Source organism: Myxocyprinus asiaticus, chromosome 16 (assembly GCF_019703515.2).
Source record: "Myxocyprinus asiaticus isolate MX2 ecotype Aquarium Trade chromosome 16, UBuf_Myxa_2, whole genome shotgun sequence".
Taxonomy (NCBI): Eukaryota; Metazoa; Chordata; class Actinopteri; order Cypriniformes; family Catostomidae; genus Myxocyprinus; species Myxocyprinus asiaticus.
The window spans coordinates 32,609,679-32,637,343 of NC_059359.1; the positions used below are offsets into that span (position 1 = coordinate 32,609,679).

At 38.1% G+C, this 27,665-nt stretch overlaps 2 protein-coding genes across 3 annotated transcripts in view; both read left to right on the forward strand.

Moving 5' to 3' along the window:
• The first annotated feature begins 304 nt into the window (after positions 1-304).
• On the forward strand, positions 305-2,236 carry LOC127454084 (homeobox protein Hox-A2b). The gene is made up of 2 exons (XM_051721037.1): positions 305-751; positions 1,308-2,236. Exons 1-2 carry the CDS (start codon positions 391-393, stop codon positions 2,036-2,038), a joined length of 1,092 nt encoding a protein of 363 aa, XP_051576997.1. The 5' UTR covers positions 305-390; the 3' UTR covers positions 2,039-2,236.
• Positions 2,237-8,304: 6,068 nt separating this feature from the next.
• LOC127454109 (src kinase-associated phosphoprotein 2-like) overlaps positions 8,305-27,665 on the forward strand; it is a 37,713-nt gene continuing 18,352 nt past the window's right edge. Inside the window, exons 1-11 of one of the 2 annotated variants that reach the window (XM_051721079.1) lie at positions 8,305-8,439; positions 8,930-9,035; positions 9,141-9,166; positions 9,999-10,100; positions 13,702-13,782; positions 13,867-13,950; positions 14,050-14,174; positions 18,358-18,421; positions 18,536-18,667; positions 18,868-18,945; positions 23,269-23,384. In XM_051721079.1, coding sequence (XP_051577039.1) covers positions 8,400-8,439; positions 8,930-9,035; positions 9,141-9,166; positions 9,999-10,100; positions 13,702-13,782; positions 13,867-13,950; positions 14,050-14,174; positions 18,358-18,421; positions 18,536-18,667; positions 18,868-18,945; positions 23,269-23,384 — 954 coding nt within the window. In that variant the 5' untranslated portion in view covers positions 8,305-8,399. Of the gene's footprint in view, positions 8,440-8,925; positions 9,036-9,140; positions 9,167-9,770; positions 10,101-13,701; positions 13,783-13,866; positions 13,951-14,049; positions 14,175-18,357; positions 18,422-18,535; positions 18,668-18,867; positions 18,946-23,268; positions 23,385-27,665 lie in introns of those variants that run through there. The other variant, XM_051721080.1, reaches the window with a different exon arrangement.

Sequence of the window (27,665 nt, forward strand, 5' to 3'; positions counted from 1 at the left end):
TCAAATTGTTACAGGTACTGGCTATACTTACAATCTACTGAGCAGTGGGCAAACTGACCATAAATGCGTAAATAAACTAGCCCGTCCCCGAGAGTGAGGCGTTCCTCTTGGACTTTCTTCGATCAATCACACAGACAGTGGCTTCTTTTGATTAAACCCCAAATTGTCATTGGACAGAGGTAATCATGTGACAAGCAATACGGTCCAATTTCAACCTTGTCTCCATGAAAGCAATAGTTTAATGGCACCGCGGTCCCCATACGGCCGTAATCAGCAAAATAGTGTTTTTTTTTTTTTTTTTTTTTTTTTTTCTTCACCAGGCACGATATTTCATTAGATCTTCCTTGGGTCACAAATTTGTAAACGGCGAATTTGCAAGACTTGGAGGAGATGAATTACGAATTCGAGCGAGAGACGGGTTTTATCAATAGTCAGCCGTCGCTCGCTGAGTGCCTGACATCTTTTCCCCCTGTCGGTGATGCATTTCAAAGTTCATCAATCAAAAGCTCGACGCTTTCACACTCGACACTGATTCCTCCTCCTTTTGAGCAGACCATTCCAAGCCTGAACCCCGGCAGCCACCCTCGCCACAGCCGGCCCAAGCAGAACCCTAATGGCTCATGCCCGCTGCCTGCCGCATCCCTACCCCCAGAGTACCCTTGGATGAAGGAGAAAAAAGCATCCAAGAAAAACCAGACAACTTCGACAGCAACAACTACGGATCCTGGTCCACTGTACTTCTCCCCTCAAGGTAAAACGGAATAGTTTATTTCAATTTAGTGCAATTGACTGTTATTGTTTGATTGTTGAAATAGTAGCTTTTAGTTCCGTAGTTGTGCAATATAAGGTCATGTTACTAAAAGTGCAAGATACTTTTTCTTCATGGGCCATATCTGAACAAGTTAATATCTAAATGTATTTATTTCCCCCCAGTTATTAACTGCGGAGGGTACGTTCTGAATAACTCCTAAACTCTGTTAGCTACTTGTAGTGCAGGGCATGAATTTTAATATTTGACAGTAATGAAGAATGATAGATTGCCATTACTCAGCTCGGCAGCTGGCGTGTTCATTAATCTTTACTCGGACCTCTCCGCACTCACACCAGACACATCAGTATATTCTGGCATTGGGATGAGGACACAAATAATTCAAGTGCCGTGGCTTCATTCCCACAAACAATTTATGCCCCTCGATTTATTTGACAAGTTTGTGAGGTCAGCTTTAAGCCCCACAGCGACGTTGTAACAATCAAGCGTTATAATTAGTGGCGTATCATTAATGTATAACGTTGTAATCCCTTCATAGGCTCGCCCGAGATTTCTGATGGTGGCAATGGGGCAACTCGCCGACTGAGAACAGCGTACACGAACACTCAGCTGCTGGAGCTGGAGAAGGAGTTCCACTTCAACAAGTACCTCTGCAGGCCACGGCGGGTGGAGATCGCCGCTCTGCTGGACCTCACCGAGAGGCAAGTCAAAGTCTGGTTCCAAAACCGGAGGATGAAACACAAACGGCAAACGCAGTGCAAAGAGAACCATCACGGCGAGGGGAAAGCACAGAGCATGGAGGAGGCAGGAGGACGGGGTGATGGGAAATCTTTTTTCGAGCAAGTGGCAAACAATGTATCTGGAGCGCTTTTGGAAAGGGAGGGTTATCCATTTCAACAGAATACCTTAACTTCTCAACAGTCACAGAATGGGCACAATAGTGATTCCCAAAGCGCAACTGTCTCGCCTTTAGGTAGCAATGACAAACATCTGAAACATTTTCTCAACCCGTCACCCACTGTTCCTATCTGCGCCTCAACAATGGCCCCGGATTGTGCATCTGGCCAGGACAATGGCAGCCCCTCGGCCCTGGACGTCTCTTTACAGGACTTTAACGTTTTCTCCAACGATTCCTGCTTACACCTCTCAGATGCCGTGTCCCCAAGTTTGTCAGAGTCTGTAGACAGCCCCATTGGTTTATCCACGGAGGCCTTTGATTTCTTCTCCGAGACGCTTACAACAATCGACCTACAACACTTGAGCTACTAACTCTAACTGAAGTTTCATTATAGGGACGTCAATATCTTTCTCACAATGATGGCCTGTGTGTTTAATTGTGACTTTAAAAATAGGTCTAGAGCATTAATCAATGAGGTAAGTTTCTCAATAATCGAGTGACCATTTTTGTTTACAGAGAAAATATGGCAGGAAAAATGGATATTTTTCACGTTTTATTTTTGTATCTCTCGCCGGCAAAGCGTCATATTTTCATAGAATAAATTTGTACTGTAACAAAAACAGCGTTGCTATTTATTTCTGCAATATTCAGAAAAAAGTTTGCTACTTTAAATGAGGTACTTTTCAGATTCAATCTTCTAAAGAGACAGTAGAAAAATCCTGATTGCAGTTTTCTTGGTTGCTATAAACTGATATTTTGCTAATTTAATATAGAAACGTTTTGTGTCAATTTTTCGGGCAAAAATGTAGATATTTATTAAGCTGAAATGGATGTTTAGAACCGCGCTACTCAAAACTAATGCGTGTGCAAAACTGATTCGCACTTGTGTAATTGTGTGCTATTAGATAGCTATTATTTGTATTATTATTTTTTGTTAATTTCTCTGTAGCTTTTTTGGCGCCTAATTTTTTTACTTTATAAAATGATTCCATGGGTAAGTTTAAGATGCCATCCAATTTGAGGACGAAACCAAAACCTCAAGAAGGTGATTGATATATTGATGCTGCGGACACAAATAAGACCCTTCTGACGACACAGGGAGTCTCCTGGCCAAGAGCTGTAACGTTTTGGAGTTCAGCAATTCAATTTTATTGCCTATTAAACATTCGACAGGGGGTTGGTGTTGAAGCAGCACTCCGCGTAATTCAATCCGCCGTTCAGAATGAATACGGAAACCACATTTTTTAGAATATGGTTAGAACTTAAATACATATTAGTTTATCTACATGGTTTACATCGAATTTATGTTTGACGAATGTAACTGTAAACTGAACCAGACCTTTGCAGCTAATATAAGAGCTATGAAACGAATGAGCATTTTATCAACAGGCAACGTTGCAAGAACTTCAAGAACCTCACAATATGAACTGAGTCCTCAGATCGAGTTTAAAATATTTACCTTTACATTTCAAAGTCTGAATATATAGCGAGAGACAATCTCGTTTGCTACGCAAAGTTGTGTGTCTCAGGCCTGCTACATCTGCCAAGATCTGAACTCTGTATTTGTGTCCCATATGGACTAATACAATTTGTAGCCGATTGGTGCTACGGTCTTTCCTATATTTGAATAGCCTATTTATAAACGGTCCTTCCTTTATTTGAATCTTCTTTTTTTCACAATAATTAACTCCGGTTCTACACACAAACGTCGAACAGACATAATTGTATATATAGGCTATTTCATTTTATATATATATATATATATATGAATATATATATATGAATTTTGTGCCGCATGATTAAGTGCATAATTAATACATAGTGTATGAGTTTCACTATCGGTATTTATTATCCTTGGCGAGTGTATCCAATGTTTTACTTTTTTACTCCCCCTCATGAAGTCATTCTTTCTATGCTAACCTTAATGCTAATGCCTCAATAAAGTGCAAGGTCTACAGAAAAATGAAACTGAATTAGTTAAGGTGCATTTACAGCCTCACTTTATATTAGACGAAATCAGGTGTACATCTAGATTGGTGTTCAGTGGAATAGGGCTTTGAAGAAAACTAAGGTTAATTTCCAAATATCTGAAACCACGTTGCAATCACTGGGTAGGCTAAGTGCTGATTTGGTAATGAGGCCTCCCAGCCAGCAGCTCACACCGCACAGAGGCATTGACTAACTTGGCCTGACTAAGATTTGTTTTATCACAATAAAGTCCCAAAAGAAGAGCAGTCTCTATAACAAACTATAATAGCTACTGTATAGGCTACTCTAACTTTACTCGTGGTTACCAAAGTAGGCTTGATCCCAACTGGTAGCTATAGTAACTGAGGATTATGGTCTTTTCATAATACAGGATTAAAAAATTTGGATGATACAAAACAATTGTGTATACACCACCTTAATCGCACTTAAAACGAAGATAATATTTTTTTAGGAGCTCTACGGGGCTAGCGCCAAGTCAAGGCTGAAAAAAAAGTTTGCCTGATGCCCTTTGTCCAAACGAAACCTTTAATCACGTTAAATACTGAGTTTTGTTTGGCTTTGAGAAGTTATACACACAAAGCTGCCTTTCCCAAAATAAATGTTTGCCTTGCCTATATAATTTTGCAATATTTAGCATCATCTACACACACGCACACACACACACACACACACACACACACACACACACTCTTTTTTTTATTCCATGGGACAGTGTATCAATACTGAAATACATGTTAAAACATGGTATTACAGACATATTTTCAGTATAATTACTTGTCATGTATTAATTAGAGACTGCCAAAAAGTTTGGGTCACATTTCTTTCATGATCTTAAACATATATAAGCATTTTGCCACCTAGGTTTACAGCTTTGTGTAAGGTGCATAAGGAATAGTGCATCATCTGTGCAAAGGACAATTTCTGTCCCAACAACTACATAATGCCTAAAGAGGAAAGCCCAACTGCTTGTCCACTGACTCATGCTGTAATGTCTTTGCAGGCATTTAAAGCCAGTGCAGTCAGCCTTCAGCTGGTTTCCATGGAAACCTTGCATTTAATCTTTGTAGTCCCTTTTGTCATTCCTATGCAGGTGGGCTTCATGCAGATTTGAGACATGAAATTAGTGCAGAGCCACCAAACATAAACAGCTAGCCCATAACTCTGCTTGGAAATGCATTACAAATTCTGCATATATGAACTTTGATTTATATATATAACTTTGCAGTTATGTAATGTTTTAGTCGCCTAAGGATTTAAACCATTTATGGATCTAAATCAGAATTCAGGGCCAGCCGCAGCAACGCCGCTGAATACAAATGAGCAAATTTGCTCTCTGAAGCATGATATTATCTCATAGATCATGTTTATGGAATTCTTGAAGTATGCAATTATTCAAGTTGCACTTACATGGTCTGCTTCTCAAACATCTCTTCATCTGATATAAAAGATTTTTTCATCGTGAGGCTGCAACTGAAGCCTCAGTGTGTACTGCTGAACTAAAGAATAATTGCTCTCAGCCACTGGAAACGCTTAGAAGAATTAAAAGGTAAATATATCTGATTAATAATCAAAGCCCTGCCAAGCAGTCACACAAATAAAACAGTTAAAAATGTACATTTCACATATTAAAATGAATTAAGTATGAATTCATTTGTTGACCTAAAACATCAAGGATAATGTAAACTGAAGAATCCATACAAGGGACCAAGACTTTTTTTCCTTCTGGAAAACAGGTGGTGAAAGTGAGTGTCAAGAGACAGTTTAAATGTTTACAGTTTAAATGTAAGCTAATTCTAAGTCTTTTAAAAACAACACCTGAGCAGCCTAATCCCTCAGAAGCCAAGGGGCAAAAACACTCTCTCATCCACCACAAAATTGAACTTCACAGATACCACTGCAGGCAACGTGAATTAGAACGGCAAGAGCAGCCCCTTTGATGTTCTTCCTTCAGGTTCGGAGGCCGTTCAGGTGTTTTGATTCATATATGACTTACCTGACACGTCATGATACTTGCTGGTGACCTTGATTTCAGCTATTTTCAAGTCTAATGTAATCGCCACACAAATTGGGCAGATTTCAGAAATGTTTGGGTAAATATCTCTTTGAAAGTGACAATCAAGTAAACCCACACCTAAAATTCAAGGTGCAAGTTGTGGAAAAATAATGTTTAAAAAAAAATAAAAATAAATAAATAAAAAAGGTATAACTGCACAACTCAAAATACAGGCTCTTTTATTTTTCTTACCAATGCTTTGGCAATCAGCCTTATTCAAGTATGATACCTTGAAAAAGGCTGATTGCTGAAATGTTGGTAAGAAAAATAAAAGACCCTATATTTTGAGTTGTGCAGTTACTTTCTTTTTTTGGGGTAAATAGCTCTGCCAATAAAACAAAAATATTTCTCCACCAGCTCTCTGACATCTAAGCAAATGCCTGTCTCAAATCACAAGGCTGACATGAAAAAAAAAAAAAAAGAAAATAAATTAATCAGAATGTGGCAGACTTTGGTTTCCAAATGGACAAGCATGACAGAGCTGCCTACCACAGAAACCAAAAATGATAAAAAACATTTTCTTACCCAAGAGAAAACAACAGAGTAAACTGCTAAAACATTGAGATGAACAGAAGTGCAAGATGCCTAATTTAATTATACATGATGGTCACTGGTTATGATGAAACAAATGTAAAACTGCATCATGAACAAACTCACGCACACATTCCTCCCTTGTGAGTTGGGGCCAGAAGCTGAGACGTGTGAACTGAGGTGAGTCCAGATCAAACAGGGCTGTCTGAAGAGTATGAGATATGAAGCTGCTTCACTCTCCTTCAAAAGGTCAAAGGGCATTTCACCTCTCTTTCCCCCTCCTCACCAGATGGATCTGTGGCCAGGTCAAACGAGGTTCAAGCAGTGCTCAAGCAGAGTGTTCAAACATGCAGAATGTCAGTGCAGTATGCCAACCGATACCTTAAGACAAGTAAAATTAGCATTTGAATCTTCCCACCATGTCATTATATGTATAGAACTGACTGACTCTTTTCAAGCATATTACTACAAGGTTTGCAAATTATGCATTCAACAATTACCCACCAAAACCCTACAAAGAATGTGCAAAATGAATTTAGGATTTCATAATTTTTTTCCTTTTAAATATATATTTGACATATTAACAAATTCACATATATAATAATAATAATAATAACAATAAAGAAAAAAAAACAAATTCCACTCTTTATCATACTCTGAAAGTGACAGAGTGCAGGTCTGTTGGCACGGGTCTGTTCTCTGCAGTAATCTCTGTGAAACAGCACAGGAGCACAGAGAGCGTGCACAGAGCCAGATGGAGACGGATAGCTGTGTTTTCCTATGAAAGCTGTACATCACCACAATTCTTCACCTGCCTCCCTCCTCAGGATGTGGGCCCCTCTCCAAACAACAGGCCCACCTATACATCCAAATAGGCTGATAGGTCCAAAGCTCCACTAATGGAGCAGTAGTAAATACACTCACTGAGCACATTATTAGGAACATCTGTACACCTACATATTCATGCAATTATCTAATCAGCCAATCATTTGGCAGCAGTTAAATGCATAAAATCATGCAGATACGGGTCAGGAGCTTCAGTTAATGTTCACATCAACCATCAGAATGGGGAAAAAAATTTGATCTCAGTGATTCCAACCGTGGCATGATTGTTTGTGTGCTGGTTTGAGTATTTCTGTAACTGCTGATCTCCTGGGATTTTCCCACACAACAGTCTCTAAAGTTTACTCAGAATGGTGCCAAAAATAAAAAACATCCAGTGAGCGGCAGTTCTGTAGATGAGAGAGGTCAACGGAGAATGGCCTGATTGGTTCGAGCTGACAGAAAGGCTACGGTAACTCAGATAACCACTTTGTACAATTGTAGTGAGCAGAATAGCATTTCAGAATGCACAACGTGTTGAACCTAGTGGCGTAGCCAAAGGTGGGCCGGGGATACAATATTAGAGATTATTATTTGACTTCAAATATATATTTATAAAAATAAATTCTGATTTCTGAAAGTGTGAAAGAACTGTTTGAATGCGCTGCTTCTCTGTAGTTAAGGAAAATTTGGTAAAAAACAAACAAACAAAAAACATCCATTTTTATTGAGGCCAACCCAAAAATAATTTCCTGGCTATGCCCTTGGTTGAACATTCAGGTGGATGGGCTACAAATGGCAGAAGATCAATGGGGCACTTTATTAAGACCATAGTGTTCCTAATAAAGTGCTCAGTGTGTGTATATACAACAGTAGCGAGAGGGAGTTTTTTGGGCAACTCAAAATCAGAACATCCACCAGTAAACTTACCAAATTCAAGCTCATGAGGATTGCTGCTTTGCTTGTTATATTTTTCCCATCTGCTTTCTCTCTCACTTGCTAATGCAAAATCATAGGCAAAAATAATAAACTTCACATAATCCAATGAATATGAATGCAAGGAATAAACCAATAAAGATTTAAAGCGAAACTACAGTTTAAATTGCTCTATGAATCATTCCAGTCAATTAAAGACACTAAGACTGGAGAAGGGAACATGTGCTTCTCCAATGCACTGTTTGAGGTATGTTTCTCCCTGAGCAAACGTAATGAATAAATGCTGTCTAATCTGAATAGTGGTTTTGGCAGTGTAAGCTATTACCTCTTCCGTGTCTCTCAGTCCACTTGAAACTTCCGTGTTTCGAAGGCTATCTTACTGGGTCAAGCTGTGTATCACAATGAGGTCCATCCCGGAAGACCTAACGACACTCATTTCAGGTACTATCGCAATGTTCGGAGAGAAACAACAGTTGGTAATGTGCATGTTTTGCTTGCGGGTGCAAGACGAGATTTTGTCCGATGTTATAAAATCTAGGTCTGTTTCTATTTATAGCCTACTTCGCTTAAAAGTTTCTTCCATCGAGGCACGTTGTGAATATTTCCCGTTAGAACTCAAAGCAGACTTTACTTACTTCTAACACGTTCATATCTTTGCAGCTGCTGTTTTTAACATATTATTTGAATGAGTAAGGTAATTAGGCAAAAAAGGGAGACTGGTGCTGTTTTGAGTAAAATAATATTTGTTCTAAGTAGTTTGTCGGTAACACGTAACCTACTTGCTAGGCAATAGATCATATTGAAATAATCCTTAGTTTGAAAAAGTCAAAGAGTTTCTTAATGTGACATGCACCTGTTTGAATACCCTACGTAATCATTTCAGAAATAAGAAGGGATGATTTGATATTCATTGAACAGTGTGATTTCTCAGATCTGGAAACCTTTTTGACGGATGTTCTTAAAGGGGAGAATTTGAGCAAGAAGGCAAAAGAAAGAAAGGATGCCTTTATCAAGCGGATTAAAGATGTAAAATCGAGGTACGGCATAATGCATCACTATAGACATTAGGCTACTTGAATGTTTTTGTGACCATGAAATATGTTGATACAGTATTCAACAAATCCAAACGCTCTCTGTTCCAGCTACTCTCAGGATTTCAAGGACAAACGTAAGTTTTTATGTGCTTGTGTTTATGTATGTATGTTTCCCGAAAGGGAGGGGCCACAAATTAGAATGGCGCTTGTGAACAAGTTCCCCACTTGCCAGTGGCACTACTCTGTGTGGTTCAGTCTATCCAGTTGCAACAAAGTAGTAAAATCATTCATATGCAGCTGATATAACTCATTCTGAATTCTGAGAGCACATTTATATTAGAAACATTTTTGCAACTAACAAATTTATTATTATTCTTTATGGTGGTGATAACAGAAAAGCCAGCAGATACAGACTGTGCCCAGTTCAGCTTTGCATTTCCTTTAATGAATTTAGATGTGGGTAGAGGGCTGGGCTTGGTTTAGCAGTTGTATGCACTGAAACCCATGCACTTTAGATTTGCACCATTACCGCCATTACACTGTGACCAAGAAACAAGTTCTCTGTTCATGTTCAACTTTATGCTGCCAACATTTGGAAATTCTTGCATATTTCTGTTTTGTGATCAGTATGACATTTTAATCTTTATAAAATTGTCAGGAAATATGATCTAAACAGGCTGGTTTCACATGTGCTCTGTTTCCCCCTTTGTATTCCTTGAATATCCAACATCTATGCAGAGTGACTCTTGAATATCTCGGCAACATGGCTGAGTGCCACTCAGTGCAACTGGAGATAAAGCAAACAAACATATCTCACCACCTGAGCACCATATCCAAATTCTTGTGCTATCAGATATCCCTGTCTCCAGGCAACATATATAATATCTGATATATATTGTTACTGTGTCTTTCTGGTTGAGGGTTGAATTTGTGGCCTTCTATGCTGATGAAGACTCTATTATGTAGGAGATGAAGAGTTCACTGAGATGGATGAGGCGGACGCCAATAATGACGGCGGATCGCTCCACTCAGAGCAGACTGACAGGGATGAGGATAATGCTTATGATGGTGAGTAGAGATTTTTAGGGTCTGATTGCAATGTTAAATGTGTACAAGAGGAACATGGAAGCTTTGTGATTCCAGAATAGAATTTAAAATAACAGATAACAACTGCCCTCATTAATTCTCTGTTAGAAGACAAATGGAATGACAATGGAATTGCAAGTATGCAAACCATGATCACGCATTTTAAAAAAAAATTAACAATACTATAAAATCAGTTGATATCCTCCTTGCACAAACACTAATACTGTACATAAATTACAATACACTTGAACTAAGAAACAAAAAAGGATACCCCTTCTATCTCACTGGTTACGAATGAACCACTTATCATCTATTCTGCAGCCTCAGCTGTCATAACACAGTATCATTGTGGCAGTCCTTTGTCATGTCCTGTCTAGGATTTTTTAGTAGTGGTAGAAGAACACAAAAGCAGAATGAGGTGCTTGAAAGACTGATGTAACCCAGCAACAGACTCAGGAACGGTTTGAAGGCACAGACGTCAAGGGTTTAGCTCTCTTTTGTCTCTGAGCAAATGGTTTATGGCTTGCAGCTCAGACAATGCCGCCCACAGCCAATGTCAATTCAGGCTTCTGTTTTATTAGCCTCTGCTAAATGAAATGTTTTGGTAGAATCTGAACTGCAGGAAATCCAGTTCCTCCGACTCATTTCGAGTCATGACACATTTGATTATTGCTTTCTGAAACTCACAGAGTTACATCAGGATTTAGGGTAGGCTTCCAGAATGCAGGCTGGAAGTGATTTCTGTGTGTTGTGTGTATGTATGGGAGGAAGAGGTTTACTGCTGTAGTTCACTCATGTGTTTTATAGGTCCTTTTGCCCTGTGCCTGCCAAAGAGAACAGCTGTTCAGCTGAAACATGGGACCGAAACCTTAGCTACACTGCAGATCCTAGACAAATCAAAACTGCACTTAGAGAAGCTATTTGAGCCTATTTGCATATGCGTTATTTTGCACAAATGTACTGTAAGTAAAGCAAGTTAAGGAACGAGTTTGTGTAATGCCACTATTCAGGTAAAGTAAGAGAATTTGTAATTTAATTAGATTTTTTTCAAATGTCAAATCAGACACAGCTCAGGCTTTATTTGTTGACAGCATGTAAAAGGTAACCAGTGCTGGGTAGTAACAGATTACGTATTGGATTATGTAATCAAATTACAATAATTAGGTACTTCTAATCAGATCGCATTACATTTTAAAATACTCTTAATCAAATTACAGTCACTTTTGTATGGATTACATATTAATTAGACAACGACAGTAAATTGTTCATAATTTATTGATTCCCCTAATTATTATTCTTTAAAAAAAATTTCATTCTAAATCAGCAGAAAGGGGGATAGGAGAGGGAGGGTTGTAAAATTGCACACACAGACCTGATACCAACCACTAGCCAGGTGGTTATAATTGCTCTGAAGATTAAGTGGTCTCAATCAGAGTTTGACCACTAGATTTACACAAATCATTTCACTGTAGACTCTGCCTTCCAAAACTTAATATCCTGTCCACTGCAAAGAATTCTACATCAAATCTAAAGAAGCATTTGGAGGTGTGCTTGCATGTTTTCTCAACTTTATATTGCATATCTAACCAACTCCTAATTATCACTCTGTGTGTCACATAACCATGTGTCACAATGTCTTTGGAAAGGTTTTGCCCATCAAATGCATAAAAATACCCAAAAACACATCATTTCAGATTCACAATCTAATTCACAGATAAATGCCAAACTGATTTCATTAATAGGGTAAATTTAGTTTTAGTTTCGCAACTTTTTGTTTTGTATTATCTATTTGTTTTACTCACAAACAAAAATATAGCGAGAAATAGCTAAGTATATGTCTTTGACATATATGTTTCATGTGAACAGGTGTTGCTCGTGCTGCGTTTTCACTTATAACTTCACTGAAAATAAACAGAACATAAAATATAACATATAAAATAGGAGGTGATTATCTTTCAAACGAGCCCACACACAAGGTAATCGGATGCATAGATCATTAGATAATTAAAATGAAGCACATTGTGCACAATGATGCTACATCATTTCAGTTGACGTCATCTGATCCAGGAAAGCCCATCTGTTTTCAGCCAGATTGCAAGATGCCTGATAGCCAGATGCTGTGTGCACTACCACTCGGTACAAAACGCTAAACCAATTGGATTGGGTTCAGATCAGATCAAAAAAGCATCCATATTTGGGCAAAGAGACATACGATTGGTGACTGTTACATATGGCCACCAGGAGATGGAGCCAAGTACATGACACAGACTCAATGACAACTCAAATGGCATTCATTCTGTGAAATCTCATTAATAAAATCCTGTCTACATGCTATGCAAACCCTTAGTAATAGTTGTGATTGCATGTGTAATTGGATCTTATGTACAATTATTATGTTTTATTTGTTTGGAGAACACTTGGACACTTGGAGACATTTTTGTACACTTGGATACATTTTGTAATGCTATAACTTTTAATTGTTTTGTTGAATCAACACAAAATATTACTCCGTTGCTGTTGACATGATTGGGAACTAAACAAAAGCAGTTTTCGGAGCAGTTTCCTTATTTACACCAAGAGATATATAATGTAAAATCAGAAAAATACAAAAAAGTAAAAGTTTTCCCTTTTTTTTTATTTTTTTTTTTAATTTATTTTTAATTTATTTATTTTTCCAGCAGTTTCTTAGGCTGAGAGTACAATTCCGAAGTAATCTACCCAGCACTGAACGTAACTATTTCACCTGTTATTAGTTTGAGGGCTTTAGTTTATTTGATGCGTTATACACGTTGCACAAAAAAAGGAAGGTAATTTTATGTAGCTGAAGATCAAAGCAGAGGCGTGTTTTCACTGTTTATTTGGACCCTTTAGCAAGCACAGTTGCTGTGTTTTAAATTAGTTAGTTCATACTATGAAAATGGGTGGTCATGGTACATTTGTGACTTTATCAGTTTTGTGATTTTCTTTTTGGTGAGTTTAATGTGTATTAAGATACGTGTGAAAATCAAAGCCAAGCACTGTACAGATGTATTTTCGTTATCTCAAATGTTTCCATAAATTTCCATAAATGTAGGTTTTGGCCAGTGATTGTTCAAAAAGACAGTATGATTTATGTTTTCTTGCCAGTACTTGCACATTATTTTCTACCAGATTTAACAGAAATTAGCTCCAGCTCTGAAGGCTTTCAGTTTGCTTTTCACAGTCAGCATGTGTCATGCTCCCTTGACACCAATTTTTACATAATTACAAACATTCCACAATTGCCAGTGTCATTCATAACACCTCTGCTCTCTCACACTCATTCAGTAATGCAATGGTAGTGTGTACACAAGAGAGGGGAGGGCAGTGTAAACAAGAGGGGAGGTTTGCTTTCAAAACAGAGTATGCATCTGTTTCTCATACTGGTGTACCTTGAAAAAGAAAAACGGTGCATGAAACCCTATCCAGCCCACTCAGGTTTGAATCCCTCATAACTATTGGTTTGGAAACCTGAAGGGCAGAATTAGTTCTCTGTAAGAACAGTACTGTTAGTCATAAATAAGTTACACTAAGATAAACAATTCCTTCTGCTCATTTGAATCAGGAGTTCAGCAGTCTCCTCCGGTGGCAGCTCAAGACCTTCCATCCGTTTTGAAGAGTGGTTACCTGGAGAAGCGCAGGAAAGGTGGGTTACTGCATCCAGACAAATATTCTGCAAAAAAATTGTGAAAGCCTTACAACAATCTGTTACCTCCATTTGTCCAAATAGATCACAGTTTCTTTGGCAATGAGTGGCAGAAGCGATGGTGTGCCTTAAGCAACACTTTATTCTACTACTACGGCAGTGAGAAAGGTAATACAGCTACCATTTATGATCGGATGTGTTGTCCGTGATTAAATGTTTCTTGAATCTGATGAATCTTTAATCTGCAATATTGTTACATATTACTAGATAAACAGCAGAAGGGAGAGTTTAATATTGTTGGCTACACTGTCAAAATGAACAATAATCTGCGGAAAGATGCTAAGCGAGATTGTTGCTTTGAGATCTCTGCTCCAGACAAGCGTGTATATCAGGTTGGTCTCCTCGTGTACCATGTAAGAACATGTAATGTGTATTCTTATCCTCAAATAATGAGGATTTATATATACTGTTATATACAGTTGAAGTCAGAAGTTAATATGCACTTAGGCTGAAGTCATTAAAACTCTTTTTTTTTTTTTTTTTTTAACTACTCTACAGATTTCATATTAGCAAACTATAGTTTTGGCAAGTCATTTAGGACATCTACTTTGTGCATGACATGAGTAATTTTTCCAACAATTGTTTACAGACAGATAGTTTCACTTTTAATTGACTATATGACAATACCAGTGGGTCAGAAGTTTATATACACTAAGTTAACTGTGCCTTTAAGCACCTTGAAAAATTCCAGAAATGTTTGTCAAACCTTTAGACAATTAGCCAGTTAGCTTCTGATAGGCTAATTGGAGTCAAATGGAGGTGTACCTGTGGATGTATTTTAAGGCCAACCTTCAAACTCAGTGCCTCATTGCTTGACATCATGGGAAAATCAAAAGAAATCAGCCGAGACTTAAGAAAAAAAAAACGGTGGACCTCCACAAGTCTGGTTCATCCTTGGGAGCAATTTCCAAACGCCTGAAGGTACCATGTTCATCTGCACAAACAATTGTATGCAAGTATAAACACCATGGGACCATGCAACCATCATACCGCACAGGAAGGAGACGCATTCTGTCTCCCAGAGATAAAGTTTGGTGTGAAAAGTGCAAATCAATCCCAGAAAAACAGCAAAGGACCTTGTGAAGATGCTGGAGGAAACAGGTAGACAAGAATCTATATCCACAGTAAAACGAGTCCTATATCGATATAACCTGAAAGGCTGCTCAGCAAGGAAGTAGCCACTGCTCCAAAACTGCCATAAAAAAGCCAGACTACAGTTTGCAAGTGCACATGGGGACAAAGATCTTACTTTTTGGAGAAATGTCCTCTGGTCTGATGAAACAAAAACTGTTTGGCCATAATGACCATGTGCACTTGTTTGGAGGAAAAAGGGTGAGGCTTGCAACCCGAAGAACACTATCCCAACCGTGAAGCATGGGGGTGGCAGCATCATGTTGTGGGGGTGTTTTGCTGCAGGAGGGACTGGTGCACTTCACAAAATAGATGGCATCATAAGGAAGGAAAATTATGTGGATATATTGAAACAACATCTCAAGACATCAGCCAGGAAGTTAAAGCTCGGTCGCAAATGGGTCTTTCAAATGGACAATGACCACAAGCGTACTTCCAAAGTTGTGGCAAAATGGCTTAAGGACAACAAAGTCAAGGTATTGTAGTGGCCATCACAAAGCCCTGACCTCAATCCGATAGGACATTTGTGGGAAGAACTGAAAAAGTATGTGCAAGCAAGGAGGCCTACAAACCTGGCTCAGTTACACCAGTTCTGTCTAGAGGAATTGGCCAAAATTCCAGCATCTTATTGTGAGAAGCTTGTGGAAGGCTCCCCAAAATATTTGACCCAAGTTAAACAGTTTAAAGGCAATGCTACCAAATACTAACAAAGTGCATGTAAACTTCTGACCCACTGGGAAAGTGATGAAAGGAATAAAAGCTGAAATAAATAATTCTCTCTACTATTATTCTGATATTTCAATTTCTTAAAATAAAGTAGTGATCCTAACTGACCTAAGACAGGGAATGTTTTCTATGATTAAATGTCAGGAATTGTGTTTAAGTGTATTAGGCTAAGGTGTATGTAAACTTCTGACTTCAACTGTGTGTGTGTGTGTGTATATATATATATATATATTTAATGGTCTCCACAACAAATCATTGATCAGGAAGTTAGCAAGAATTAAACAAATGCACTCCTGGTGCACTTCAGTGCCACCATTTGCTCATTAACTTTTGCTGCAGTGAACTGTTTGGGGGAAAAAGCTGGAAACCAGGAAATTCACTTGTATAGTCTTCTTGTATGCAAAGGTAAAATCATGATAATGATTAAAATGTTTGATATAAAATTCAAACTAACACATGTCTGGGTGTACAAAACGTTCTAAAAATATCTTCTATAGGATGTTTTTTTTGTTATCCCCTTTTCTCCCAATTTGGAATTCCCAATTCCCTCTACTTAATAGGTCCTCGTGGTGGCGCGGTTACTCAACTCAATGCGGATGGACAAGTCTCAGTTGCCTCCGCTTCAAGGAGTGAGTTAAAGGAGTGAGAAAATCTGCTCCAAAAAACAAAGCAAAATATCATGCAAGGGTTGCTGTCAGAAACTGCATAGATGGGGGTGGGGGGTACCAATAATCCTCTCAGCAGTCCAAACTGTCCTTTGTAGTCTTCTGGTATCCGATTTCGTAGCTGCACCATACCAGACAGTTACTGAAGTGCAGAGGACAGACTCAATGACTGTATCAGCAGTGCCTGAGGCAGGTTAAACTTCCTCAACTGGCGAAGGAAGTACAACCTCTGCTGGGCCTTTTTCACAATGGAGTCAATGTGGGTCTCCCACTTCAGGTCCTGTGAGATGGTAGTGCCCAGGAACCTGAATGACTCCACTGCTGCCACAGTGCTGTTTAGAATGGTGAGGGAGTCAGCGTTGGGGTGTTCCTCCTAAAGTCCACAATCATCTCCACCGTTTTGAGCGTGTTCAGCTCCAGGTTGTTTTGACTGCACCAGAAAGCCAGATGTTCAACCTCCCTTCTGTATGGTCCCTTCATGCAGGGATGACCACCTGCTGAAATTTACAGTCCTCTAAGACAGTAAAAAAAAAAAAAAAAACTAAACTGTCAGCAGAATTCAAGACCTCAGAAAACAAAACTATTTTGAGAAGAACAATAACCAGAAGGTTATCTAATGCAGGTTTTGTGTCTAGAAGATGTGTTAAAAAGCCACTGCTGTCTCAGAAAAACATCAAAGTCAGAGTGAAGTTTTTGGCAGAATATCACAATTTGAGTTGCATGGTGATGCTCCAGAGAGGTGTCTTCAAAGATCTGGTGAGAAATACAACAATAAATGCATCTCTACCACAGTGAAGCATGAAAGAAGAGGTGTCATGGTGTGGGGAGCCTTTTCAGCTGCTGGTACTGGTGAGCTGCTTCACTGTGAAAAGTAAATTAATGCTTTGGAGTACAGGACAATATTGCAGAAAGGCACACGTCCCACAATTGAAGAGTTGTTTTCTAAAGAGGAATGGTCAGATGTATTTTTCAACAAGACAATGCTCCTGCCCACACTGGAAAGACCACCAAGAAGTGGCTTGAGATCAGGTCCATCAGGCTTATATTTTGGCCTGGTCAGTGTCCAGATTTGAATGGGAAAAGTTTTTCAACAACTCATCAACTGTTTAAGCCATCAACATTGCATGGAACAACATTGACTCTTCTTTACCCACAAGGCTTAAACATTTAATGAAATCAAAGGGGGGAAACTATCGTGTACTAAGTTACTTTATCTATTTGTTCAGTTCTTGCTAATTTCCTGAATGATGATTTGTGGTTAAGACCATTAAAAGCTTAATGTTTTGCCATTTTGTCAAAATGACGCTAGACCTTTTCTCAGCCAATTAAGTTACATTTCAGTCACTTTTCTTAGCCAGTTATCAATTACATTTCAATTACTGAACTGGTGTCAAGGGGATGTACGACGTCAGTTCCCCAAGTTCATACTGGTGTCCTAGCAGAGTTACCACAGGTGTACTTAAAGGGTTAGTTCACCCCAAAATGAAAATTCTCTAATAATTTATTCACCCTCATGCCATCCCAGATGTGTTTTGTTTCAAAATTTTGCTACCCATTCATTTGTATGGACCTACAGAGCTGAGATATTCTTCTAAAAATCTTTGTGTTCTACATAAGAAAGAAAGTCACACACATCTGGGATGGCATGAGGGTGAGTAAATGATGAGATAATTTTGTATTTTTGGGTGAGCTATGCCTTTAAACACATTAACTATGGAGATGTTCCACAAAGTCTGACAACCACAAAGTAGTTTTTTGTCTTAATCTATGGTTATATCATTTGAAAAACCTAACAAACTATGTTTTGTGCAATGTTTCTTTAAAATAAATACCACTTTGCTGGATATTTTGTTTATTTGGATATTGATATAATGCAACTACATTCATACATACATTCATTCATACAAAAGTTATCTCTTTCATTTCCCACTATTTCTATTTGTTTTATTGATTTCCCTTACATTTCTTTCCCACTTGTGTCCAATTTCTACAGTTTTGTGCTGCCTCTGAGAAAGATGCAAAGGAGTGGGTGGAGCAAATTCAATTTTTGATTAAAGGTAGGACTGAGTATCCGATTAACACTGCCCATTCTGTCGCTCCCTAACTTTGCTTAGCAAGTGTCAGTTTTTACAGAAACACATCATGTTTTATGTATGTGTTTTCCTATTCAGACATGGATGGAATCATTCCTGAAGATGAAGAGGAGTATGATGACTGCTTGGCCATGACCTCATCTATCAGGACTGTGACCTCATCAACCATACCCGCAGCTATCGATGACGAGATCTATGAAGTACTCCCTGGTTTGTCACTACACATCGTATTTATCCACATATTTGTTTATCTGATTATTTTATTGATTTTGTTTTGATAAGATACACGTTTATGTAAAAATCTTTTGTGGATGATCCTCCTATGGATCTGGTAGAAAATGGCAATGGAAAGTGTGAATTTTGGTATTTTCCCATTACCGTAACTGCCACATCTTTTCTCCTCCTCTCAGAGGAAGATGTACCCCAGCCAGCTAAAGCACCAGTAACCCTGGCCAACAAGCCCACACCACCATCTGCCCCAGTGACAGGTAATTACCACTAGGTCAGCAGGCCTGTCCATCCCCTTCCTGCCCTTTCAGTCCCTTAAAACCATGCATACTCCAAGATCTGCCTGTGTGGCTATCATTTGTCTCAGTAACTTTTGTTTTCTTTAAATCCAAAAAAAAAAAAAAAGATAAAGATTGGGAAAAAGACATCAGGGAAAAAACAATGCTCAATGCTTCAATAAAATCAGACAGTGTTTAGCCTGAGATGGACGACTTATATTAAAATGAATGGGAGAAATTGGAACACCCAGTATGCCAGGTGTTGAAAAGGAAGTCCCGCCTTTCGTGTAAAAGAGCCAATCACAGTTTATGCAGACATCGCCTGTCAGTCAACTCAAGAACACACATCCAAATTAGCTTTACCAGCCTGAAAAGTTGAAATTTTTAGCATGATCTGAGCTAAAGGAACACAAATTATGATACCATTGTTGTCAGATTTATAGTAACTGTTGATTTTAAAAATGTTCTTTGATCGTAATCTTGACCAACCCTTTTGGAGATTTCGGTCTCTCCCTATTCAAAACAGCTGACAAGATGGCCGCTGAGTGGACTGACTTGCCATTAAAGGGACTTTGAAAAAAAATTATCTTATCATATGATTGTCCATAGTTAGTATAGCAAAATAAATAGGCTTATTAGCTACAAGGAAAGAGAAAACCGTTCGCATATCAATTGTTGTTGAAGTCAAATGCAGCCAATCAAACTCTACTGTAGTCAAACTCGAATGTGCTAAAACCTTGAACAAAATAATGGCAAAAAACGTTGAAGAAAATATGACCTACATTAACCTCCATTTCCCCTTTTGATTTGTAACTAGTAGAACCTAATAAACAAGCAAATAAATAAATTAAAAATTCTAGAGCAAATAGTTTTCCTAAAAATGTATGTCCACATATGTGGACAGCGAGTCTACATTTTGAATTTTTAAATAACACTAAGCTATTGAAAGTCAGAAAGTTCTCATTAAATTGTTTATGTTTCCAGGAGTGTTAGTTATTCATGTTTTTGAGACGTTACAGACATTACAGCTGATTTTCTGTAAAGCTATTCAAAGTAATGTCCAGCATCATCCAATCACTGCCAACGATGTTAAAATAAAATGTTGCATTATACAATTCTGAATCTATGCACTGATTACCATTGTCCCATGTCTGCCAAACATGTTGAGTGGTCAAAACATCATATGCAGCCTGAAACTGAACTTTTGGTCGAATTGTAGGAGTGAATGCACTTAGCTGCATAGAAAGCTATAGGATGCTCCCTATTTAATGAATGACTTAACCTCCAGTGTGCTGTCTGTCTGCACTGGTCTCAGAACAGTTTGAAATGCACTTTATTTTTATCCTAAGTCCATATAAGCCTCTGTGAGCAACATTTTTCAGCTTTTGGATGAACCCATTTATTCTCAATGTGAAAATGCACAGTAAATACGTAAATAGGAATGCATTAACTAATGTTAATGAATAGAATCGTATTACACAGAGATAACAAAATAAAATATAACAATGTATATTAAAATGAAGCAAAATGACCCACAGATGTGTTTGAGTTGAAAGTTATTCAAAATAATTAACTTGCTTTTTTCTACTTGAGGAAATGCGGTACGAGTTTCCACATGTGGACATATGTTTATCATGTCACTGACGTGCGAAAAACTAACTTATTTTTTTAATGCGGCATATCAAACGAAACTAGAGACTCTCCTCTTCACAACCAAACAGGTTTCAATGAAAAAATGTAAAGAGATTTCTTACCAAAGGCACTTTAGTTGGCACTGTGCCCATAGGAGCGCTTCAAGGAAATCGGCGTCATGTTGTTTCACATGACTCAGTGCGGCAGAAGTTAACCTTTTAAATGACAGTCTAGAGTCTTTTGAACAGTATTCAGTCGGTTTTTATTCTTTTAAATTATGCCTTGCGTATAGCGAAGTCAAAATACAATGTCCACACATGTGGACGCGGGGGTCGCTCAAGGTTAAATTAAATACGGGCTCAATTGCAATGAGTATAAATGGTTTGTACAGACTGAAATCTCATTCATATGTATATGAACTTGTAATGACTGTTAATTTGTCATTCAGCAGCTTAATATTTGGCCCAGTGTTTATGTCCTAGGTAGTCACAATTCTGTTTTTTTATGTCTTTTCAAAATTGTAATCTTTCCTATTCAGCCTATGTCATGTAAACAATTTTGGTTATTGTTGGGCCTTTACAGTATATGGTAAAACTTCAGTGTTTGATTTTAGGTGCATGTTTGTTTACTGTAGTATGATAAACAATTTTGGGTACCTTGTTGGGTTGCTATTTTGAAGTCCAATGGTAATTCTGGGTCCTGAAGCATAACCAGTGGTCTACACCACAGGAACCAGCTTTCTACATGAGCCTTGGTCCATGGCACACCCTAGTTGAGATTGTCATATCTTCCTTTTCATTCAAGTGCACATTTGCTTTGTGCAGCTTTTATGTTATGTTTCAAGTTGTGATTTCATTTAAAATAATTGTGGTAATTGGTAGGACAAAATCTCTCAAAACTTAAAAAATATTCTTGATATTTTCACAGTTATTGTTTTAAACAGTTTTTTGGGCAGCAATGATTTTTCTTTCCCTGTGTGGGGGAAGTCTGTATCCTGCTGAGTGCTGGGCACCAGGCAGGGGTTGGTAGGCAGGCGCTGGCAGGAAGCTGACTCCGTTGGTGCACTGTGGCCCACCATGGCCCTCTGCTCCAAGCTCACAGCACAGGAAGTCCTGCTGACAGCAACGATGGCTGAGGCAGGATCTCGTGACAGATGCTCAGAGGAGGAGGCCAGCTAGAGCACTAGAGAGAGTCATAATGGTGGAGAAAATACAGGTTTTTCTATAAAGCATTCATGGATCTGGGAAAGCGAGGTCATCACATTAATTTCCTTGATCTTTTGCTAGAAATTAGCAGAATAGTGCTAGCTGTCATCTTATGATAGTATTTTTTGCAAATGCATTTCTGTAAGCACTGATTCCAGACATATGCATCAGCTATAACACTGATGCCAGGTTGTATTAGGATGCAGCCCTAAATAAAATGTTAGAGTAGCAGTGGACAAGATTAAATTTAGAAAATAAATAAAATAATCTGCCAAATCAGCATACCTGGGTATCCACAAGTAATAATGTGTAAACGTTATTAATGTGTGAGGTATTTTTTATATGAACTGCATTCAAAGTGCTGCTTAGGTTGACAGCTTTAGGCCTGACAGTTTTTATTTATTTATTTATTTTTTTAGATTAAAACAGCACAGATGTGTAAATATGTTTTTGCTGTATATGAGAATGCCTTACTCAAAATCTGCTGTAGGGCAGGTTAACTATAAATATAAACCACCTATGTGAACAAATAATCAAATCTACCTAAAATATCTCTTTCATGACATATTTCATCAACCATGCATCCATTTCCATACGGAAAATAAACATGGTACATTAAAGAGATCATAGCCAACAAAATCTTTGAAACTCTGCTCAAGATTAAGTAATTTGGCCAATTCATCAAAAGCCAGATACATCCAAAGTATAATTATCAAGTGTTTAAGGACAATTTTGTGACTTCACAGAAGAGTGCAGCTATGGTACCTTTAAACATGTTGCATGTTGTACTACAGGATGATGCAGCTGCAATGTGTTGGAGTCTGTCAATAAAGGCTGTTACACTAGTTACAACTTGGATATATATATATATATATATATATATATATATATATATATATACACACACACACACTCTGCTGCCCACTAGTGGACAGTTCTGAGCCAGAGAAACACCAAACCACAAACACTTACTTTTGAACCAAACATATACACACATAGACAGTTAGTCCTGTCAGACATAAACTTCATGAGATGGTTGGTCTTTCAGAGACCAAACCAACAAGCTAACATGCACTGTTTTTACAACCCAACATTTAGTAATGCTTGAAGACTGTACTGAGAATGAAACAACAATTTAAAAAGGATGAAATTCTATCACAAATGGATTCTTTCTTTCTTTCTTCATCAGTTTTTTCTTTCTTTCTTTGTTAGTTGTTTCTTTCCTATTTTTCATCAGTTTGTTCTTTATTTCTTTCCTCCTTTGTCAATACTTCCTTTCTTCATCAGTTCTTTCTCACTTTCTTTTTTCATTCCTTCACCAGTTCTTTCTCTTTGTCAGTCGTTTCTTTCTTTCTGACTTACTTTGTTATTCCTTGCTTTTTTGCCTTTTATTGCTTTTTTTTTATTTTTATTTTTTTTATTTATTTTTTTGGTGACAAATGATTCCATCTTTTGTTATTCCCTGCAGCAGTGAACAAGAGTACAGACTATGCAAACTACTTTCAGGGCTTGTGGGATTGCGCCAGTGAGCAACCCGATGAGCTGTCCTTTAAGAGGGGAGACACCATCTACATCCTCAGCAAGGTAAGACAGGAGCCAGTGTCCTGGAAAGTTCCAGACCCACTGCAATATTCACAGCCCATGTGATCATGGACAGAAATAATTCAATATGAGGTCAATTTTATTAACCTGCTTTTGCTGCCCTCTCAGGCTCTCATGAATTTCAAAAAACATCGAATCATGATCTATTAAGTAAATATGGTGTGATGTCTGGGTAACACATATGAGTCAGATCAAAAAGGTTTGTTTTGGGCCTGTTTGTGCAAGCTGTGTCTCGTGTTCGGCAGAGGGGAAGCCTGTGTTGCTGAGTGTGGAAGCTAAATACACCCTCGCCCTGTGCGCAGTGATGGGATTAGTCTTGTCACTACGGAAACCATTTTAGCACTCTTGGCCCTGAGCAGAGCAGTCTGGCAGCCAATGGCATTCTGTCACCTCTCTCCACGTCTGCCCGCTGCATGTGTGTGAACTTGTGTGTGAGGGTATTTCAGTATTGGAAGACGGCTTAATGCCATGTTCAGCAAAGGGCAACTGTCTGCAGACCTTTTGCACTACACATCTCAGCCAGTCACTATTTATGGTTGTAATGGCAGTTTGTGTTCACAGGAAATGCTGAATCCACCTCTGTATTTATACCAGGTGTGGTAGAAAAGTGCACTTGGTTAAAAACTTCCCCTACCTGTCATCCCCGATGCGTAAGCAGGCTGTGCAGGGTACTGGGGTTTGTACCTGGCTAACGGAATTAGCTCAATACCTTTCAGAGCTCCTTGAAACAAAGTAAATCTAATATAAATATAATTCTCCACTTTCACTTTCACATTCTTCTTCTTTTTTTATTTGGCAATTCACATTCTTTGTGCATATCGCCATCTACTTATTATTATTATTATTATTATTATTATAGTATTTATAGTAAAAAAAAGGACTTGGATATTGATCTTTTTCTCACCCACACCTATCATATTGCTTCTGAAGATATGGATTAAACCACAGGAGTCTTATGGATTACTTTTATGCTGCCTTTATAGGGTTTTTGGGGCTTCAAAATATTGGTACCAATTGCATTTTATGACGAATGACTCCAAAAATGCAAATACTTTAGTTGGCCTTTTATTACCGCAAACAAATGTAAGAACTGCACTTTGCCTTGGTTTTAGTGTAAATATTTTATTTACTGCAATTTTCCTATTAATTTTTGTCTGAATCTGAGCATGTTGTGTCAGCATTGAGCCAAACCTGTCTGTCATAGGACAGATCTTTGTCTAAGAGACCTGATTTTTAGTTAATGCATTTTGCCTTTGCAAAGCAGTAATCACCTTTGTTCTACACTCTGTAAGGAATTTTGTACACGTCTGCCTATACTGCTGACAGGACCAGCATGGTTGGTCACCAGCATATGTGTTTTGGATGCTGGTTTCCAGTATGGAATGCTAGTGTGCTGGTGTACCCACCAGGCTTTTAAACCAGCAAGATCAGCTTGGTCAAACAACATTACGAGAAAAATCATGTTGGACAACCAGCTTAACAAAGTTTTGTTGGTGAACCACATGGCTATACTAGTCCACTTACTAGACCTATACAATCCAGTATAAACTAGCCTGGAAATTCATGCTGGTGTTTTCAGCAGGGTAGTGTGATCCATTACATAATGGTGCAAGTTCAATTCTTTAGAAGTGATTAGACATAAAAGAAGCCTACAAAAAAGAACTGCTGAATGCAGCTTTCCATAAATTTACCTTATTTATATTAATTTAACCAGAAACAAAGGAATGTGCAGTAGCAAGATAATGCATCTTCAGGAGAAACAGAGATGACATCCCAATTTCACCAGTGGCTAAAAATCCATAATTTGTAATGGATATATAAAGCATGCCAATGGGGAAATTATCTAATTCTGTTAAAAGTCAGCAGGCTGTCAGAAAATGACAGAATGTGGTCTGAATGTGAGCCAGCAGTGAATGCCTTTTTCAGAGCAATTACGCCATCTAGTTGCTACAACTGGTGAGGCAGCATTTTACATCTGCACAAGACAATTAGTCTTTGGAATAGTTTTATTCTTTTGTGTTGCTTTGTTTTTTATTTCAGTACACACCTCCAATTGCAATATATGAATGTTATGTATCTATGACATAACTTTATACATAACACAATACACTGAGAAACTCCTGAGATGTACCAATGTTTGGAGAGTAATATTCAACACAGTCCAATGATGCTTTGGCTTGTTTGTACCATTTTATTGGGTATTGCACCGATTGGTTTACTATGAATATTACAGGCACTTTTTGTAGCATAGCCCCTTCCCCCTGCCGCCTCCATCCTGCCGGTCTTGTGGATGACCGTAAAGCTGGTGTGGGTTTAGTGTCCAGCTGTGGCTCACAGGCCATTCAGAGCAGTCTGGGGAACAGGCCAGTGAGGCTATTAGTGGCCTACCTCCTTCCCCTTGGCCATGCAGCAGCTGCAGGTCTAACACCCCACTCCATTTACCCCCCTGTCCAGACCCTCAGCGACTCTGAAAGAGTATTGACCATCAGACCAGGGGGAGGTGTCAAGGCCCTAAATCACACACACCACACTCTCCCCTTTTCAAAGCAAGGCAGTGTGTGCTGTAAATAATGCTTGGTCAAAATAGTGTCACATGGTCTGTCTGGGGTCCAACAGCATATATAACAATTGCAACCAGCCTCAAAATAGAGCTGGTCAAAGACCTACCTCATTTCAGTCTCAGATTTTAGGATAGTCTTATTTAATCATGCAGAACTTTATTCTACATACATTATTCATCTCAAATTAATGTTACAAAAATAACATTTGAAGATTACCACTTACCACTTTTAGCTACAAAAGGGGTGAGAACAGGTAAACTGGGACAACTGGAAAAGCTTAAAGGAATATTCCAGGTTCAGTACAAGTTAAGCTCAATCAACAGCATTTGTGGCATAATGCTGATTACAACAAAAAATAATTTTGACTCGTCCCTCATTTTCTTTAAAAAAAAAAAAAGCAAAAATCGAGATTACAGTGAGGCAGTTACAATAGAAGTGAATGGGGCCAATTTTTGGAGGGTTTAAAGGCAGAAATATGAAGCTTATAATTTTATAATTAATTACATTAATTCTTCTGCTAAACTCATGTATTATTTGAGCTGTAAAGCTGTTTAAATCAGCATTTTTACAGTCGTTTTAGGGTTTACATTGTCATGGCAACAAAGTTGTAAAATTTCTTTACACAGAAATGGTAAGAAAGCAATTTTATCACACTAAAATCATGTTAACACGCATATTGTTTATGTCTTGTGGCTATACTTTTGAAATAGTGATTATTTAAACTTTTATGAATTGGCCCCATTAACATCCATTGTAAGTGCCTCACTGGAACCCAGATTTTTGCTTTTCTTTTTTTTTTTTGAAGAAAAGGAGGGGTGAGTCAAAATTAATTTTTTGTGGTAAGGAGTGTTCAGGGTTCAATACAAGTTGAGCTTAATCGAAAGTATTTGTAGCATAATATTGATTACCATAAAATATTTTGAATATTTATTTAATATTTATTTTGTTTATTTAAAAAGAAAAAGCAAAAATGTTGGGTTCAGTGAGGCACCAAAAATGGAAGTGAATAGAACCGGTCCATAAACATTAAAATACACATAGTGTCATTGTTTCAAAAGTATTACCACAAGATGTAAACATTATACAGTTGAAGTCAGAAGTTTACATACACTTAGGTTGAAGTCATTAAAACTCATTTTTTTAACCACTCCACAAATGTAATATTAGTAAACTATAGTTTTGGCAAGTCGTTTAGGACAGCTACTTTGTGCATGACATGAGTAATTTTTCCAACAATTGTTTACAGACAGATTGTTTCACTTTTAATTGACTATATCACAATTCCAGTGGGTCAGAAGTTTACATACACCAAGTTAACTGTGCCTTTAAGCAGCTTGGAAAATTCCAGAAAATGATGTCAAGCCTTTAGACAATTAGCCAGTTAGCTTCTGATAGGCTAATTGGAGTCAGTTGGAGGTGTACCTGTGGATGTATTTTAAGGCCTACCTTCAAACTCAGTGCCTCTTTTCTTGACATCTTGGGAATATCAAAAGAAATCAGCCAAGACCTCAGAAAAAAAATTCCAAACGCCTGAAGGTACCCTGTTCATCTGTACAAACAATAGTACGCAAGTATAAACACCATGGGACCACGCAGCCATCATACTGCTCAGGAAGGAGACACATTCTGTCTCCTAGTGATTAACATAGTTTGGTGCAAAAAGTGCAAATCAATCCCAGAACAACAGCAAAGGACCTTGTGT